This window comes from Brienomyrus brachyistius, chromosome 17 (genome assembly GCF_023856365.1).
Source record: "Brienomyrus brachyistius isolate T26 chromosome 17, BBRACH_0.4, whole genome shotgun sequence".
Taxonomy (NCBI): domain Eukaryota; kingdom Metazoa; phylum Chordata; class Actinopteri; order Osteoglossiformes; family Mormyridae; genus Brienomyrus; species Brienomyrus brachyistius.
Window position 1 is genome coordinate 5,913,774 of NC_064549.1, and position 18,873 is coordinate 5,932,646.

The 18,873-nt window shown below is 46.1% G+C and overlaps 1 protein-coding gene across 1 annotated transcript in view; it reads right to left on the bottom strand.

Moving 5' to 3' along the window:
* nectin1b (nectin cell adhesion molecule 1b) overlaps nt 1-3,803 on the bottom strand; it is a 58,644-nt gene extending 54,841 nt beyond the window's left edge. Inside the window, exon 1 of the mRNA XM_048981323.1 lies at nt 2,703-3,803. Coding sequence (XP_048837280.1) covers nt 2,703-2,760 — 58 coding nt within the window. The 5' untranslated portion in view covers nt 2,761-3,803. The remainder of the gene's footprint in view (nt 1-2,702) is intronic.
* Between the last annotated feature and the right edge of the window lie 15,070 nt (nt 3,804-18,873).

The window sequence follows — 18,873 nt, forward strand, 5'->3', positions numbered from 1 at the left end:
AGAGGCAAATACTCAAACTAATAATGCTGAATTAAAGCAGGATCAGGTGGGAATGCTATTCGTGGTGAAGATGAGATCGTCACCCGCTCCGTACGGCATGGATGCCGGATGCTTATCAGAAGCTCCCTAAACACCCTATATTTCTCGTTCATTTTATGATATTAGAGTCTTCAACCATGCCCTCACAGAAAAGGAATGGAAAACACCACTTCATTTTTAATGTCCAATCAACAAAAATGTCATCAATATGAAATCAGCAAATTTAATCTCATTTAAGTGTTTCTGCATCGATCTGGCCCCACACTGATGAGAATCTATCCATTCATTTTCACTGACCACTTATTCAATTAGGCACACTCTGATTGGCTGGAGCATTTTATTTATCACAATTATTACCATAGTCTCGTTCTTCCCCTGCTCAACCACCAGAAACGCCGGTCGTTGTCTGTTATGATTGGATCGTCTATACCTCAACCCCCACCTGTCACAACAGCCAAAAGAGGCCACCAATGGCTTGGAACAGATCTCTGCACAGCGGTTGGCCAGTACACCCAAGCCCCACCCCTTGACCCCCCTGCCACATGCAGAGCTGTCCCACCTGTGGCTCTGTGTGCCAACATCTATGATTTAGACCCCTCACTTGACTCCAGACCCTAACTTCACTTTACCGTAAAATCTGACGGGATTTGGCACGCCATTCAGGGGGGGATGTAAATCACCCCCACACCACAACACCCCCCCACCCCCCCAGCCTCGAAAAGCAAATGTTCCCTATTAATGTTTGGCAAAAATGTGGCCTCTAAGATTCCTCCCCAGGGCTTGTACAAGACCCCTCTCCCCCCAAAGGGGCGAGGCTTTTGTTTGCTCCGTCCCCCAGCGCACTGAGAACAATGATCCCCCAGGAACATCATTTATTTGGAACGACATAACATAACACAACCAAAAAATAAATTAAAAACAGAATTATGAACTGTGGCTCACAGAATGGCAGGCTTTTTTAAATGGCCGCGTCAGATTCTTAAATCATACTACATTTCCATTTAAATTGCCTAAAGTCATTTCATTAAGATTTAATGGCTAAGTGTGTTTACAGTACAATGTGAGCCATAATAGGTTTGCTTTCATTACAGTCTGTTTCCTTACTTCAAATTGATCTTGTTTGCCAGCTATGCTGAATGATGTCCAGTGACCTACATGTATCCCATTATCCAACAGAGCAAACTGGAGTGCTTCTGGATGGCTGACTTCGTTAGGCCAGACACTGGGCTCGGTCGGGGAAGTGTTCAGCCACTGAACAGAGGCCACAGGCTCACCCTTGTGGCTACTGAACACGCCCACTTTGACTGAAAGCCTTTACTTAAAGCTGTTGTGACATGTACAGTCATCAGGGAGCGTGAGTCACGGAGATTTACTGTGACATCACAGCTTTAATTCCAGTTCACGGGCAGATTTTAAAGTGCTTATTAAGGCTATTTACCTGTGTAGCCTTTAAAGACCTAGGGGTTACAGAAACACCTTTATGAATAACGCCGACAACACCTGTACCTGTCATTATCACTGTAGTCTTTTTGCCACACACTTTATTTGGACATCGTCTCGGATTTTCTGTGCTTTTAGATGCAAGACCTCGCAGTTTGCGGCTCCAGGGAGGCATGATCGTGCAGGAGGAATAGTGCTGTTCTGTGTTGGGCTTCTGGTGATAAGCTTCACATTCTTCTCAATTTCACACTCCATCGCGGAGGGAGACGCTCCCTACAGTCTGGATACCTGCAGCACGACGCCTGCACCCGCAAAATCACTCACACGGCGCGTGTACTGACGTGTTCGGGGGTACCAGGAGCGCCGGTTCGGTACCGCACCTCAAGCCACCTCCCTGACGCAGCAAATACTGTACTGCTGCAGATCCAATCCCACGTTCATCCCAAGGCACCAGATCATCCCGTGATCGCAAAACAACATGGAACTTCTGGGGATTATCAGGGGCACGCGTACGTCCGCCCGGTCTTTCGGAGGTGGGAAAACTAAGCTGTGAACAAACAAGCCCAATAATAATCCTCGGAGTGCTACTGGCTGTCAGGGCAAATGTGATGAACGGCTGTCTGTCTGTCTGCGATTTAAAACTAACGGCGCACAGCAAGGCTGACGATGTGCACTAATCCGGATGCCTTCAGTATCTCCAGCAAAGCCATGATATATTAATAAATTACAATAATAACAATAATCCGCTCCAGGTAATAGATACATCTTCGGGGAAACAGCGCGTCGGTTGCGATTTTCTATAATGAGCCATGATGGGGTGTATCTAATTAGTTATGGGCGCCGTGTTTGTAGTTCGGACCAAATGAACACATTCAGCTGTTCAGCACCACAGTGACATCTGTGTGTTGAGAGGCATTAACACCTAGGTGGAGGTTCAATGCACCATCCAGCTCTCTCCGGTACCAGCATCCGATGGGCTTTCAGCACTACTGCCATCTGCCTCTGTAGGCGCACACTTCACTCTGCTTATGACAAACAAGTTTGCACGCGTGCATTAATACCGGTTTACTTTTGCATCCATCCGGATGGGGAGGGGGTGTTCTTGGCACCCTTGCTTTTAACACAAATTTTATGGGGTGGTATAATTGATTGCGTGCTCCCATTACGAAATACAACAAACACAGTAGTTGCATTCATGAATAAATAGTCGCAAGTGGACTTACCCGATAGGTTAGCGGCCAGCAACAATATCCAAAAACTGGTGAAGATCGCCATGGCCATGCAGAGATAACGCTAAACCTTCCCCAATTATCCGCTCCCTCCTTGGACCCCCGATCGCGGACAGCCGGACGTGTTCAGCCGAGCTGGTACCAGTCAGACATGCGGATTCAGCTTCCAGGCGTGTTGGGATGTAAAAAAAAACCCTGAGATCATCAGCGGAGCCGCTTATTCGAAGAACGGCGCTTTGACAGCTGCCTTCTGCACGGTTAATATCCAGCCCCGCAATTTATCAAAGACTGCAGAATCTCGGCGATTGTCACTCCATAAAACGAGTAAGTTGGAATGTGTGTAAAGATCGCAAGCCCTAGAAAGATCTCTGGAAGATTTCTACTGCAATGCAAAGACTCTGGAGGTGGACGGCAAACGCTCACTGAATTCAGATGACGTGCCGAGTCCGGATCACATTAGAGGCGCCGATCGTGGGGCAAATCTGACATTATAAAGCATCACTTAAGTTCTAAAAGCCGCCCGTATCCCAGCACTGTTCATTCCAACACAAAATATCCGCGAACTCCGGACAGCTGCGCGATGCTCCAGCCCCGTCCTGGCTTTCGGATGAGGGGGCGGTGGGCGCTCGATGGCTCCAGAGCAAGTTCCCGAGACAGAGTTACTTCTCCATACAGACCAAAGTGTGCCCGGCTGCACGGCCCGTACGGCCAAAGCCAACACTTCGTGAGATGCGGCGATCCCAGATTTCCAGGTGTTTGACTCTTTGTCAGTATTAAGCAGTATTAAGATGTCTAATTTTCTGCAAGGCTGCGGTTGCTGCAATCCGCATAGAGTCGCATGCGTTTCCCTTAGGCGACAAATTGATGTGAAATTGTAACTTGCTTTCGCTTTTTCACTAGATACAGCTCCACACGTCGCAAACGTCCAGTCCAAGTGTGACGATGCTGGACTGAGAGGGAGCAGATCCGAGCCCCATGACGCGGGGTGGGAGGGACTAGATCAGCACTGGGGGGTAGGAGGACCAGCATCTGAACGCCGAAAGTTTGCGCACAGATCGGCGTTTTAAAGCGGCAGAATCACGTCGTTAGTCACGGAGGGTAGAGAGTGTCTGACGCGCCGAGGTGACGCTTAAATAAGCGCTCAGGATGTGCACGGGTTTATATCCCTGTGCTATCTCCAGGTAAGAAGATCCAGGACAGCCCATATAATACAATGGCACGTTCATCATTTGTGTGAAAAGCAAGAGTATGAAGACCCCCCCCCCCCCCTCCTTTAAAGACAGCTTTACATTTACACCCTTTCTCTTACAGGTTACCCCTCTACGCTGAAGTTGTGTAAATATTTTTAAACACCATAAGAGCCCGCATTATGTTCAACGACTTACAGCGAAAGGGAAAAAATAGGGAGCATTTCGTGAGTTTTTGTCATCCTGCAGAGCATTTCGTCTAGCAACCAATTTTTCAAACAGCCTAAATGCTCCCTATCTATTAGATATATCCACGCAGGATTGTATGTGCTAATATATTTATTTTATTCAATTTCGTTTAAAATGTGCGGGGTTTTCCTACGTACCAGGCGGACTGAGTAAGCTACCTTTGTTCCACATTCCACTCGGATAGTAGCGCCTTATTTTGAGGACAAGAAATGCTAAACCCGTTTTACTTGAGCTGGCTTGCCGACGGTCCCGGAGTGCTGTCAGCTCAGCGCGGCGTGTTCCGGCTGCCGAGGGCCGCTCCGCCTTCGGAAGGGGGCTGCCTGCTGTTGTAGTATTAGGTCTGCCATATGTATGTATGTATGTATGTATGTATGTATGTATGTAAATGCATATACATGTGTGTATATACATACATGCATTTGGGCGGTTTCATACACACACACGCACACATACATGTATGTCTGTGTATATGTTTTCAGCATATAGGATGTTTTACTTTTACATATATAAATATTGACTTTAGTTTACTATCTTACAAAAAACGCTAAATTTCACGTTCTCGCAGGTACTAAGCGCTAGACAGGACTTTCTGGCTACGTGAGCGCCTCCTACAGGCATGTCCTCAGTCAGCAGGCTACCATGTGTGAGAGTTGCCGCCCTGGTGGTGGACGGCCGCTTGACGGACGGCCCTGTTTTGTGATAGTTAGCTGTCTTCTGAGTTCAACAAAAACCGAAGGAAAATTTAATACGGTCTGACGGAATGTAGGGACGACTCAACAGGAACACGCTCAAAATTGACCAGATTGCGGGAAACGAATCAGCGAGTCCATTGTTCATGCTGGAACTGATTAAAAACATAAATAGACACGTGCCAATAACAGTGCTTTACCAAGATCCTTACGAAATAAACACTGGATAGAAATCCTATTAAAAAAATTCACTTACACCGACATTTTTTGTCATTGTTTGGCTTGAGATCAGTGCGTTCAGTTTGTGGTGGAATGTTGTGTTGCCTTTTAGACTTTTAGGGTCAGGTCAGCCATTTGTGGAACAGTCAGAGTGGTACCCGTAATGGAAATTCGGTCATTAAACTGTGAAGGCCGAGAAAAAAGCAAAACATCCCCCTCTTGTGGCCGACCGGTCCCTGGGTTATATTAATGAGCAAATGCCGGACGTGGAGCTCTTGGCGAAATGGTAGAGTTTGGTAATGATACAGTCCGACCGCAGGATACAGGAAACAGAGAGACTGCTTTTATGCGAAATGTTAGTCTTAGTACACTGGCTTTTAACCCACAAACCCAGCGCTGGTGTTTATGTCAGTGTTCTAAAGGAATGAAAGCAAAGCAAATGAAATAGAGACTGGACAGAAGTCATGAACTGCTACGGATACAGAAATAGCTGACATCCTCTTAACTAGTGTCACACTGCCAAAACGTCTGAATTACAGGATACCGTTGGAACTTAACACATCCAGAATATCACATTTCCCGTGTAAAAGACAGGTGACGGTGCGACAGATAGATGAGGAGTGTAACTGCTGTCAGTGAAAAAGATGCAACTGTTTTCATTATTTTTTCACACAATTTCTCCATCAACGATGGCAGACTGGCTGAGGGTGGGGGGAGGCTTTGAAAGCCAGTTTGGGTGGGGGTCACGGTGCAGCGTCAGTCACTGACAGGTTTAACCTACTTCCCTGGTGTTGAATGAGTAGAGTGCTTCCTTTTAGGCCCTGATAAAGTGCAGTAATCTCCATCAGCAAGGGTCACCAAGGAGAGTAATGGGGGGGGGGGGGGGCACCTGCCATGTGTCACACCCCCCTCGGGGCACTGGGCAAGGGCATATCCAGAACACATACAATGGGGTGGCCAGATTAGACTCAGTGGTTTACTGGGGTGGCAATGGGGTGATATTTTGCCAACCGGGGGAGGGGGGGAGAGAATATGTTAGCATGCCCAGGGGGGTTGGCCAGTTCACCTGGGACCCCCAGAGTTTTTTTTTCTCCCTACTTGACAGTTTTTGGTTCCTCTCTTCCATGATGTTATAAAGTACCACAACACACCTGTGTAAAGCACCTTGGGGAGACTCTATTGTGAAAGGTGCATTATAAAAATAAACTTGTATCTGGCCAATCCCACATCGTCCCACACATATGCCGTGTCGCATGTATGCTGCGTCACACGTATGCCGTGTCGCATGTATGCTGCGTCACACGTATGCCGTGTCGCATGTATGTTGCGTCACATGTATGCCGTGTCGCATGTATGCTGCGTCACATGTATGCCGTGTCCCATGTATGCTGTGTCACATGTATACCGTGTCGCACGTATGCCGTGTCGCATGTATGCTGCGTCACGTTTGCCGTGTTGCATGTATGTTGTGTCACATGTATGCCGTGTCGCATGTATGCTGCGTCACCTGTATGCCGTGTCGCATGTATGCTGCGTCACACGTATGCTGTGTCGCATGTATGCTGCGTCACATGTTTGCCGTGTCGCATGTATGCTGCGTCACACGTATGCCGTGTCGCATGTATGCTGCGTCATATGTTTGCCGTGTTGCATGTATGTTGCATCACATGTATGCCGTGTCACATGTATGCCGTGTCATATTAGCTCCCCCGAGCCTTTTTGTTTCACTCATCTTGCGACCAACTGATCGACAGGTTGGGCAGCTCTGGTTTACAGGATTAAATTCTTAATATTTCATTCTTATTTTTTGGTGAAGGGTGACGACTAGCGTGGCCATGTATTTACTGGGGGGTGGGGGCATGGGCAGCCCTTAGATTCACCTCTGACTCAACGTCTGTCCTCTGAATTAAGGAGTCCCATCCTGATAATGCTCCCTCTCTGCTCTTCATTTGCAGAATGAGTGTGTTTTCTGACCGTTTACAGGATTAGCGCTTACAGCATTCTCTTACTGTCTCTGTTGAGATCCACTTAATAGCTTGCTGATGTAACCTAATGCGGTCAATGAAAGCTGCAGTTGATCTGTAAGGGGAGATACACATCATGTAAATAAAGTGTCCTCCTCCATACTCTCTCGACTTGTCTACTCCTCCGCAGCCTGGCAAACGGCAAGTGTCAGTACATTCCATACGGGCTTATGGATTCTAGGCCGAATACTATTGGGAAATAACGGAAATATGTATGATCCACCTGCAGGTGAGTGTAGTAAGCGGAGCACAGCCGACATGCGGAGTAGCACAAAGGTGAAGTGGGGGTGGTTTGTGAAGCTGAGTGCCCCCCCCAGGGATGAGGCTAGCCTGAGCTTGTCTGACTCAGGTGCCGCTGGCCCCTGGGGGGGGGGGGGGGCACATGCATTTCTTTAACCTTTTTAATAAGCAGTCTTCACTTCTGGGACGATCGATAAAGAAATAAATATTTCACATCCGGCAACTGATGCAAAAAAAAAGTTGTGTATGACCTGAGCTGTCTGGAGCGGCCATATTGAACCCGCCTCTCCTCCCTGTCAGCCACCTGGAGCCCCTCTAGACGCTCTCCATGGTCTTCACGTGGTCGGGGTAAAGAGTTCTCACTCAGGTGTGACCGCACCACGGCTACAGCACGAGCGACCCCACCCTCCGCCTGCGGGAGTGGCTCATTAGAGAAGCTCGGGCAACAGGGGGTTAGATGCGTGGCTGCTTTGTTTTCATCTTTAACATGCGAGAAGGTCGGGGAAGATGCGCGGTAGCCGAGGCGGGCGAGAGCTTGGCTGAGGGATACCGTGTAGGAGCTACGGAGCCGGAAATGAAATCTCGTCTGATGAGATCTCCAAGGGGTACTTGCCACACGAGGTCAAATGATTGTTCCAGTGTGTGTGTGTGTGTGTGTGTGTGTGTGTGTGTGTGTGCAGCAGGAGTAAACATAGCCCCCATCATGCTTAGTGGCCCTTTGAATTCCTCAATCTTACATATTCTGCCCTTCCAGTGAATCACGCCGATGAACAGACTGTTTATCCTCTCCTCACACACAGGAGAGCACCTCTCGTGCATTTAAATGTCAGGCTTCATCCTATCAAACCTATCATTGCTAAAGTGACTTTTTTTATCCCCCAGATTCCATATTTTTCGTAGCCTTTTCAACGTATACTTTAAGTAAACAGGCTGTGAGGCTGACAGAATATCACCCGTGTTTTTCAGCTCAGAGGGAAAAGACCCAAAACGGCATTTCATCCTGGGCGTACTTTGGCTGTGTGCCCTAAGCTGAAAGAGATAAGGTCCAAGCCCAATGTGCTGTAACCCTAACAGGATAAGTAATTGGAATGTGGCTGTATGGATGGATGGATGGATGGATGGATGGAACTAACCAAAACTGAATCCCAGCTAAAGATGGCAAATGACATTTAGTTACATATTTCAAAGAGGCTTATTAAATTGTTTTAGATGTTTGGACCCATGTTGTGATGACGTAGCTCGATACGTTACAGGTCACACCTGTGTGACTTAGACACACGAGCCAGAGCGAAACCACCCTCTAAGTGTCTATCATATCCAACAGCAGGGTGACGGTGACCCCGCGAGCCAGGCCACCCCAGCGTAAACACAGCAGGCAATTTGGGGTCACCATTCAGCATGGGCTCAGTGACAAGATAAAACTCACTAACTGTATATCCAGAGGCTGCACTCAGACCCCCAGCCCAGAAGGCATGAGACTGCAGCTCTAATCACCAAGCCACAGTGCTTTGGGGTCACCATTCCCTTATAGTTATTTTGGTACATATAAGGCATATCAGGCTGAGGGAAAATGATGATTCACTCATAAACATTAATTGCCATCTCCTTTTAGCTACAAATGCTTTTTTTTCCATGGCTGAACATTTACATTTACAGTATTATTGTACATACTTTAGAGAAAAACAAGATCTTATATCAGACTAGGTCATAGCACTGCCAAATCATATGCACTGTGCAGAATACTACATCACCACACTTCTCTGTAAATGCCGACGACTGTATTTTTAAAAATGTGATGCCTATTTTTTCTATTCATCTTTTATAGTTGAGTTTTTTTAACAATTCTTTTTTAACGATCCATGTTTTACTAATATGGCAATTATTTACTGTTTAAGTGCAATGTATATGATTAATATTCACTAAGGGTGAATCCAAAAATGCATACTTGTTTGCTATGTAGTAGGCTAAATATAGTATGTGACATGAGCAGTATGTCTGAACCCAAACTATGGATGAGACAGGAAGCGATTGGTTGCTTGCTAAGGAATTTGTGTTAAAATGGAGAAGGAAGTGTCGTCTTTGCATAAATTTAAGTGAAGAGCAATACCCAGTTGCAGACTGTAAGTTGACTTGAGTATGTATTAATATGTATTTTTTTCATTATGATAGCGTTGTAATGGTTATTAGCCTCCGCTGGGGTTCAGCCACATCACTGGTAAACATCCATGTCTGCTAGCATACTATATGGGGACTGCGGTGTGTCCTAGGGCATGCATACTGGTCTCATGCACACATACAGTACGCACAGTGTGTCTGAGGACATGCATACTGTTCTCATGCACACATACAGTATGTACTACATTAATAGTTGAGTGGTACGCTTCTGACGAAATTCAGTACCTGCTGTGTAAGTATTTCGGACACATCCTAACTCTATTAGAAAGACTGTGCCCCATACCCTCTCCATGTTGCATTAGCTGTTGTATTTAATTACAAATCAAAGGCACCTGAATGGCCCTATCAGGATTTGGGTGAATTAATGCGTCTCCGTGGCAAATGATCACCAGCCTTAGGCCTGCAGGTTACCCTATTAATGAAGGCCAGCTGAGACTTGTTAGCCTCGGCGTCTTGTCATTTAGAAGGTCAAAGGGGAAACTTGTGAGAAAGCAGAGGAACATGGAATGATGAAAAGGGACTGGGGGCAATTGGCAGTGTTTTTGGTAAGGACTGTTTCAGCTTGTAGTTCTGGCCTGTGCTGTCTCTGAAATATATATATATATATATAAATATAAAAAACACTTTATTTATTTTTCTTGCAATTCTGTGCCTTCATTCCATGCTGTGGTTCTCTTCTGCACTTTGGCCTCTGCTCCAGTGGTTTAAACAGGTGCATGGGAACGCAGGTAGTCTATGCCCAGGCACTTTAACCATAAATTATGATTTGATGGTCCAGTTCAGTTGTCGCCTCACGCTGGTCTGGCCTTACTCTGCTGTGTTGTGTGATCAATAACAATCTTTTTTTATTTATTTATTTTTTAAATAAAACGATACCTCGACGACTTCGCGGGGCTTTGACTAAAATGGAAGGAGCTTAGCCTTATCCTAATGTTTAGGGCTATATGCGTGTAATCCCAGCTCTGCCGCATTTCACCAATGTTGAAATGATTATCCTCCCCAAATGTCTCCTCTGCCGCTTATCCACAATTGTAGTGAACCCTGAATGTAAGGTCCCTCAAATCAGCTTTGTAACACTTAATGAAAATGTCTTGCTATCACGGTTCAGATGAATGTGACCCTTTGACACTTCATTCGAAAGCCAGACTCCGTTCAGATTTCGGAACCTTGAGAGCGACGACGTCCATGAATGAGGTTCCCCTGTGCGTGTGCCTGGCTTTTTCCACAGGGTTCTGGTGAGCTGGTGCTGCACGACAAACTGGGTCCCCCGGGGCAGAAATGCAGTAAACATGCGTGACGAAAGTTGTGAACCGCATTACAATATGAAGGCTTGGATGCCAATATTAAGCTACAATTACGGTGCTAACAGCCTGCTGTACCAAAGTGTAGCAGGAACAGGGAGGAACAAAGATGTACAAAACATGCCCCCCCCCCCCCAATCTTTATGCTTGTCCAACAACATGGCAAAGAATCCGCACTTGCGCAGCCTCTGTGATCCATAGCTCCTCAGGCCCAAACCTTTCAAAGCAGTGCTTTTGTCTCCTGGGATGTGATCTCGTGACCATCGTGTGCCACTTTGAGGTATGCAGTGGCACCCTCACTACCTCTTCTGGCCGTAACCCTAACCCTCTTCTGGTTTCATAATGTTCCCGGCAGTTTGCTTGTCTTGGAGCAGGGGTCTCCAACTCCGGTCCTGGAGAGCTACAGCCCAGCAGGTTTTCTATCTTACCTGGCTTCTGATGAGAGCAGGTGTGGCACAGATAAATACCAGGAACAGGTGTGGCTCATCAGAAGCCAAGTGGCACAGAACCTACTGGGTAGTAGCTCTCCAGGACCGGAGTTGGAGACCCCTGCCTTAGAGGGTGATGAGAGAGGAACTGTGTTGGAAGCTGATTAGATGTGCCTCTTCAGGCGGATGCTTTGATGGGTTCCATAACCCAGAGCAGCTTAGATGAAGGCTTCGGGCCTCCTAAAGGTGCGTCGTCCTCAAACACCAGTCTGTACGCACACAGCCGGGATCTGTTAGGGGACAGTGTGGTCGAGAGGGTCATGCATAAGCACAGTTAGTATGGCTTCACTCTGCTCAAGCCCCGGTTTTGATACCGGCCAGCATGATCCTGTTCATCCCTTCAGTGTGGGTTTGATCTGGGGTCCTCTGAACAGTGCTGTTAACAGTGGTGTGAATTGATGTTCCTTGGCTTAAATCATATAAAATTAATGTGCATAAATCCTAGCTTATGATCAGCAGATCCTTAGAAAGCCATATGTGCTGGAAGCTTCATCTGTCAGGGCTGTTCAGGCGCAAGCAAATTAAACATGTAATTACAGAAAATTGTTCCCGAATTACACTACAATATGAAACGGTGTGACTTACCTGTTCTTAGACCAAGTGGCACGGCACTTAAATCGCCATGAGGTTTCTTTGTGTCGGCGAAGATTATATTGTGGCATTTTCAAGCTCATGGGGCGTCTGTGCGGAGGCTCTTGGGCTGTGACAGCCAGTACAGTCACGTGACCTGAAAAGGGAACCGAAGGTATGCGAGTCGCTTCTCGGGGATGAAAGCTGTACATATGAGAGTGTTGTGTCTGATAAGAGGCGTCGTGGTCTCTGCAGGCCGCGTAAGCAGTCCATGAGACGTTCTCCAGGAGTTATGCGACATAATGCCTTTGACTCTCATCAGGAGGATGACATTGCATTCATTTTAAAGTTTAATATGTTCATCGGTTTGATATGCAGCGGTAATTATGGTACATTACACAGCGACGCCTGGCAAGGCCGTCCTTCTCATTACCATGGAAATGACATCCTCTCATCTCCTGTTCATGGGCGACAAGCAGAACATGAATCTCAGAGGAACGTGGCTTTACAAACCCCCCCCCCCATGTTGACCTGGGCTTATGTCTGCAGTTTATAGCGAGCAGCCCCGTATCTGCATGATGCTAGCTGGCCTGAAGGAGATATTGTACATGAGTTGATTACCGGCAGGCTTTTTCAGCTGCTGTTCCCAATTAACCGCCCATTACTCGCTCGATCGGAGCACAGTGGTCCTCCTCGAGAGAAGGATTACACGCAGCCTGGGGACTCTGGGAGAGTCATGCGGTCCCCACCGTCGTGATAACCTTCAGTGAGATGCCCGTCGTTAATCTGATCACTGTCAAACGTACGGAATTGTGAGTCTATAAGGATTAATGTCACTTCATAACTCACAACTGAGTTAATGCTTCTGTAATGCTTTTAAAACGTCTCAGGTACTGTAAGGCCTTGTAGTGCCATAAGACTTTTATTAGCTGAACAATGGGGGAGGTATTTCCCTGAGATCAGTGTTTTGTTAGTGATACAATATATTATATACAGCATCTGTCTTAGAAAATCACGGTCTGCTTTTAATGTGCACATTTGATCAAGGTAACGAGATTATAAAGCGAAACACTTTCTGTGTAGACTAGTCATTTATTGGGGGATGCAGTCAATTTACTGCCAAATATGAAAATAATCATTGCAGTTTTGACAGCTTCTGTCAAACAGCCTGTCAGAAACTAAAAGATGCACAGTGATACGGTGTTTACCTTCACTGAGCCTTGGATACGGAGAAATGACTGGAGTTGGAGATAATGGGCAAAGCAAAAGCTCCAGGGTTCTGAGGCCTTACCAAAGGTTTGGGGGGGGGGGGGCAGTGGTTAAATGGAGAAGGGCAGGAGCTGAGCAGGAACATGTGCTGGCAGAGATGGGTAGTTCAGGTCCAGAAAGTAAAAGTCCAGACCAGGATTTTGTTTCAAGTGGTTGAGAATAAAATCAGTCACAGAGTGGTTGGTTGAAACAAAATCTTGGTCTGGACTTTTACTGGATTTTTACTCTATGGACATGGACTTTCCACCTCTGTGTAATGGTGTTCAGGGATTGTATCAGAAACAAAACAGAATTTGCTACAAGTGGTTAGATACTCGATTAGTGTATCGACTCTGTCCTTGGTGACCAGCAGACAGTCCTCGTTTTCGCTCCCTTCTGGCTCCCAGAAAGCAAAAATGTGGACAGTCTGGTAGGGAATTTGGAGGGAGCGAAAATGTGGACCATCTGGGGGTCCCTGTCTGATAAAATGAAATGGTCCTGCATTTATTTGATGGAAGAAAGTTGCCTCTAGGAAAGACCTCTGAAGAACAGTCATAAATATCATCAGCCAGAAGCATATCACTAAAACATCTTAATGTGCTGGCGATTTAACAGTGAATTTTCTACAAGGTACAGCTGGTGACATTAATTTTTAGAAGGTGATTTTTATTTTTCATAAAAACACAGTGCTATGCAAGTTGATAACCACTCTGAAGGATGATTTGTTTAGCAGCACTCATTATGCTAGTGGTATCTCTCACGTGCCAGGATGTCATGTCAAGACAGATTTCCATTCAAGGTTTAATCATCATCCATTCACTCGAATCGGTATGTTTATGGAGATCGGATTTACTTTGGAAAGCCTGGCATCTGTTGCTGTTTGTCCAGCCTGGCGTTGCACCCAAACACTGCTGACCGATGAGTGTCCTGTGTGGAACACGGGCTGATTACAGCTTCCTGTTGTGTTTGGTTTTGTTCTTTCACACACATCTGTGTTTGTTCCCAGTGCTGCTCTGCTCTCGAGTGCCTCTGCGGCCTTTTTGAGGTTCTCTCCCTCATAAGGACCTGAGAGTAGGCAGGTAGCCTGGACCCTTATCTCCACAAATTAAGGTTGTATGTTTTGAGGAGAAACAGTTCGAGTCAAGACATTTGGGCTCACAACCTCAGTGGTAAATGGAGCTCAAAACCCAGTAAACATATAGTCAGGGACAGATTACGGACCGGGCCAGCGGGGCCGCTGCCCAGGGGCCCTTGGGGTGCAGGGGGCCCATGGGGCCCCTAGCCCAAAACAATTTGCAAAGCTTATCAACAATGTATTTTCGTTTGTCTATTTTAGAGGGCCTACATTCTTTGATCCTCTGCCTACAAGGGCCCCTGACCCTATAGGGAGGGCGTTTGGCTGCCAAGGGCCCTTGAATTGTGGTGGTGGTGGGGGGGGGGCCTCGCGAACATTTTGCCCAGGGGCCCACACAACCCATAATCCGTCCCTGCATTTAGTGCTTGAAGTATGGGAACCGGAACTCACCTAGTTATTCACTGCCAGTAAGTATAAGACATGCCAGTATGCAAGAAATGTTCCCGGTGCTCTGGAAAAAAATAACAAAGGAGTAATGGTGAGTACTGACCCACTTCAAGCACCGGTCATCTAAGAACCGATGAAAAGGACATGACTTCAGCAGCACCCAAGTCTCTGGCACCGTTTGGCCTCCGATCCAGCAGAGCGGCGATGTGGAGAAGCCAGTTGAGTTTTTTTCAGGTGGCTTCCTATTCTGGCAAAAAACCGAGAGGACATTTCCTTTTAAAATTGCGAATAAAAAAAAAATTAGCACATAAATGAACAAATAAGCAAGTAAGAGTATCTGTTTTAGCAGATAAGACTGTGTGTCTGTGGCCTCCATTAACTTTAATATTCCATCTGAATCAGCGCGTGGAAATGCAGGGTCGTCCTTCCTGCACACGGAACCCAACGCTGGCGTCTGCCCTGCCCACAGCACAATAGCGCTCCTTGCCATGACATTAAATTGAATTTATATTCCGTTTAGACCATGAGGGATGTTTATATTATTCTAGTTGTCATTCATTTTTCACAGAAAAGATGAAGGCAATGAAGCTATTAAATTGTTGGGTATGGGGGGGGGGGGGGGAATGGCCCGTCGTGCTGTGCGAGGGAGTGTCAGAGAACAATGACCATCGAACGGCCATCAAACGAGCAGCCGTGTTAATTATTTCCACTGCCTTTTTCAGCTTCTGACTGGCTAGTGCAACTGGGACAATTAAATTCCTCCAGAAAATCTCCAAACAGTTTTTGCATAAGATACTTGAGCTTTGGTATCTGCCAGCTTTGAATGCACCAATAGGCTAATAGTACAGCAACGTTCCATGTGTCTTGTTTAGTCACGGCAGTAACACTTAACTTTACGGTGCGCTGATACAATATTATACTACTACGTGTGTATTAATGAACCACAAACAAAGTCTTGGTTACATACTGACTTCACATTAATTAGTTAATGATTCATTAATGAATTGTGACGCATGTTTTATCTCAAGCAGTTACTATATTTATCTGTTAATTCCGTGAACCACTGAAGGAAAAGTCAAGAATGACACAATTTAAATACTGATGTCGTGTTTGTTCATCATTAATGAATCGTGACGGATCTTTTATCTCAGCAATCATATTTTTGCATAACTTGTTCATAATTTGTGCTTCGGTAGTAACAGAGATATTACCAGATATTTGTTGAAAAATAAATTGCAATGTCCTATTATGAAGCAATGCAGGACGTGATTTGTCCCATGTTGTTATATCCAGACCAAAATGCAATTCAAACTAAACGAATTTTATCAATGGGAACCTGGGGGATGGTGCCCCTTATTTCTCCAGATTGAAAGTGCCAAACCTAGTCACCTGTGCTTGCCGGTTTTGGGAAAATCCCTGCGATTTGTCCTCCCTTCTTTGAATTTTCGATAAATACTCAAAAAAAAAAAACCAAAAGAGGTAAGAGTACAAAAAAGAACGTGAACTATCAATTTACTGCAAGTAAGTTACCGGTCCTGCTGGTGGTGAAGTGCATGAATATTTAATGCAGTCAGTTGCTTGTCTACAGGACATGAATGTTTATTAGTTGAAAGAAAAGCCCCTGGTTAAAATGCTTAGTGCAATTTTATTGAATTTCTAATTCTGAATATCAACAAGACATCCTCAAGTAGATGCGTCGCAACCTCAAACCTCTGGCGTGGTTTTTCTTAATGAGTAGAAGTTGAGTTTCTCGCAGAGTACTTGGGTTTGTTTTGAAAAAATCAGGAGATTGCGGGGGATTGTTGGCACGCATTTGCTGAGCGTGGCTTCACCCGCGCTGCTCTTGATATGCTCCTACACGCACTGCGACTCATGGGCTGTGCTGCTGCCCTGTGCTGCAGCTTCGGCTTCTGAGAGCGCCGAACGGAGACTCCTGTTATCGGCGAGCGTGACGTGGCCTGAGGCTTTGATCTCAATACAAGGGAAGAAGGACAGTTCCTTAATAGGCCTTTTAATGAGAAAAGACCACAAAACCCCAAAACAAGGAAGGTGAGATAATTGGACTTTGCGTGAGGATCGGCCTCTTGCTGATGCTGTCTGATAAAGGGAAAAGGTAATTTTTCTTATCCTTAGTTAATGGCCAGGATTCGATAAGAAGCATATTTTAATAAGCCCAAAGCTTTCATTGTTTGCTTACATAATCTGCCTGTTTAATTCTAATATATATATCCTGCCCGTTAGCTCTTCTGCTTTAGCAAACATATCGGTCGTCAGGCATTCGTCAGGAAACTGTCTGCTGATTAAACCGATAGCTAACGACAGTATCCGCCTGGATTTCTCGTCAGGTTTTTCATCCCGGCCATCAGAAGACATTTAGTCCATCGCATCCGTCTTACTGGGAGTCGGATCTCTCATCCTGATTTTTTATTTTTTTTTACTAACCTGAAAATAGGAAAGTCTCTTGGAAATCTCTCTCTCGGATTAAGCGAGTTGGCTTTTGTTTGGTGAGTCGGCTTTTGTTCGGCTTGCTTATCTCCGCTGTCCGGCTCATCCTTTACCTGAGTGGCCGTCCCAGTGTCTGTAGCTTTGCCTACCTCCTCAGCCTGTGAAGCACAGTGGATTGGGCATGGATCTCCTGACCTTAAGGAGCAGCTTTCCTTGGATAAAAGGTGTTGGCCCTCAGACGGCATCCTGACCGCTCTTACAGTACTTCCTAGAACCTGTTGCTGCTCTCATGAAAGTGGCTCATTAAAGAGAGTCATTGACGAGATGGTGAGAAAAGCAACACAATGTGTGATACAGAAACAAACAAGCATTGGGGGGAATAAAGGAAAGGGGGGGATGTCTGTGTCATCCTGCAAAAAGATGGTCTGCTTGGGACCCCCCCTAACCCCCCCACTGACAAAAGTTGGCCAGGATCCCGGGAAATCTGCAGAGAACAGGACACTGCATTTGACACTCTCACCATAGATTTTTACCAGAATTTTCTGCTAGGATCAGAACACACCTCACTACAGTCTTTGTATCAGCCCCCTCTCTCCTCTCCTCCTTCCCCTCCCTCATTATATCACCCCTGCTGCTTCACCCTCGTTAAAGAAATCAGAGTCTGGAGTCGTTACTTCCTGCTGATGAGGTTCTGTCATCAGTATGCTAGTAACCAAGCTTAGGAACAAGCTAAGCACTCTTTGGTACCAGGTAATCATACGTGAAGAATTATATACTGGTGTATAATTAAACATCTTTTCCAGGGTGTACCCCAGCCTTCTGCCCTGTGCATCTTGGGATAGGCTCCAGCCACCACCCCCCCCCCGCAAATACCTAGTGTAGGAGTAGCCATTACACAATGGACGGATGTAGAAATTAAGTCCTCTGAATGCTACCTACCATGACTTTGTATTAGAAGTTCACAGGGCAAACGGGTAGCATTTGCCTTACTCATACATCTAAGAGATTGAATGTAAACTAGTTTAAGCTATTTCAACCAACTAGTTGAGTATAAAGAGTCAGTCACAGAGTACTGAACTGGTTGGTTGAAACAAAACCTTGGTTGGGATTTCTAGCTTCTGGACTTGAACTTTCCACCTCTGTGTGTTGGTGTTCAGGAAACTCGTCTTGGTTTGTCTGTCTTTGTGATGCTGAATTGTCGTTCCAGGTATCTGTGGTTAACATCCATTATCCGCGTGTTTTCATATGTCATTAAGTCCCCTGGCACAGATTAGCAGGTCGGCGGCAGGAACCTGGGCTGCGAGGGCTTGTGTCTGACGGCAGAGCTGCGGATGGTGGGCGCGCATCTCTCGGCACCATCTCTCCGCTCGCGGCGGGCAGGCGCCCGCTAATCTGGCAGCTTTGCCGCCGGGTTTATCTGGCCGCGAGCAGGTGTTTCTGCCCAGTGTGTCGGACTGAGCAGTGTGCAGTTCTGCTGCGCCACATTCTTCGTATCGCTTTCCTTTTGTCTACATTCTGTTTTCACATGTAACCATGTTGTATTGTAAGTGGTGTACAGGCATGGCTGTGATTTCAATAGGAACAGCCATGCCGTAAAAATGTTACATTTCTCCGTCTGGAATGTATAGGGGTCTGATTTAGACGGAGAAATCCCCCTGCCTCTTGGACTCTGCTGTATGTATGTATGAGAGATCATGCAGCATTTTGTGTCTCTGAGTTTTAAAAGATTTATAGTGTTCCATGTAGAAAATATTGTTTTTATATATAATTTTTTCTTGTTGTATTTCAGGGTTTGTGTCTTTAACCGT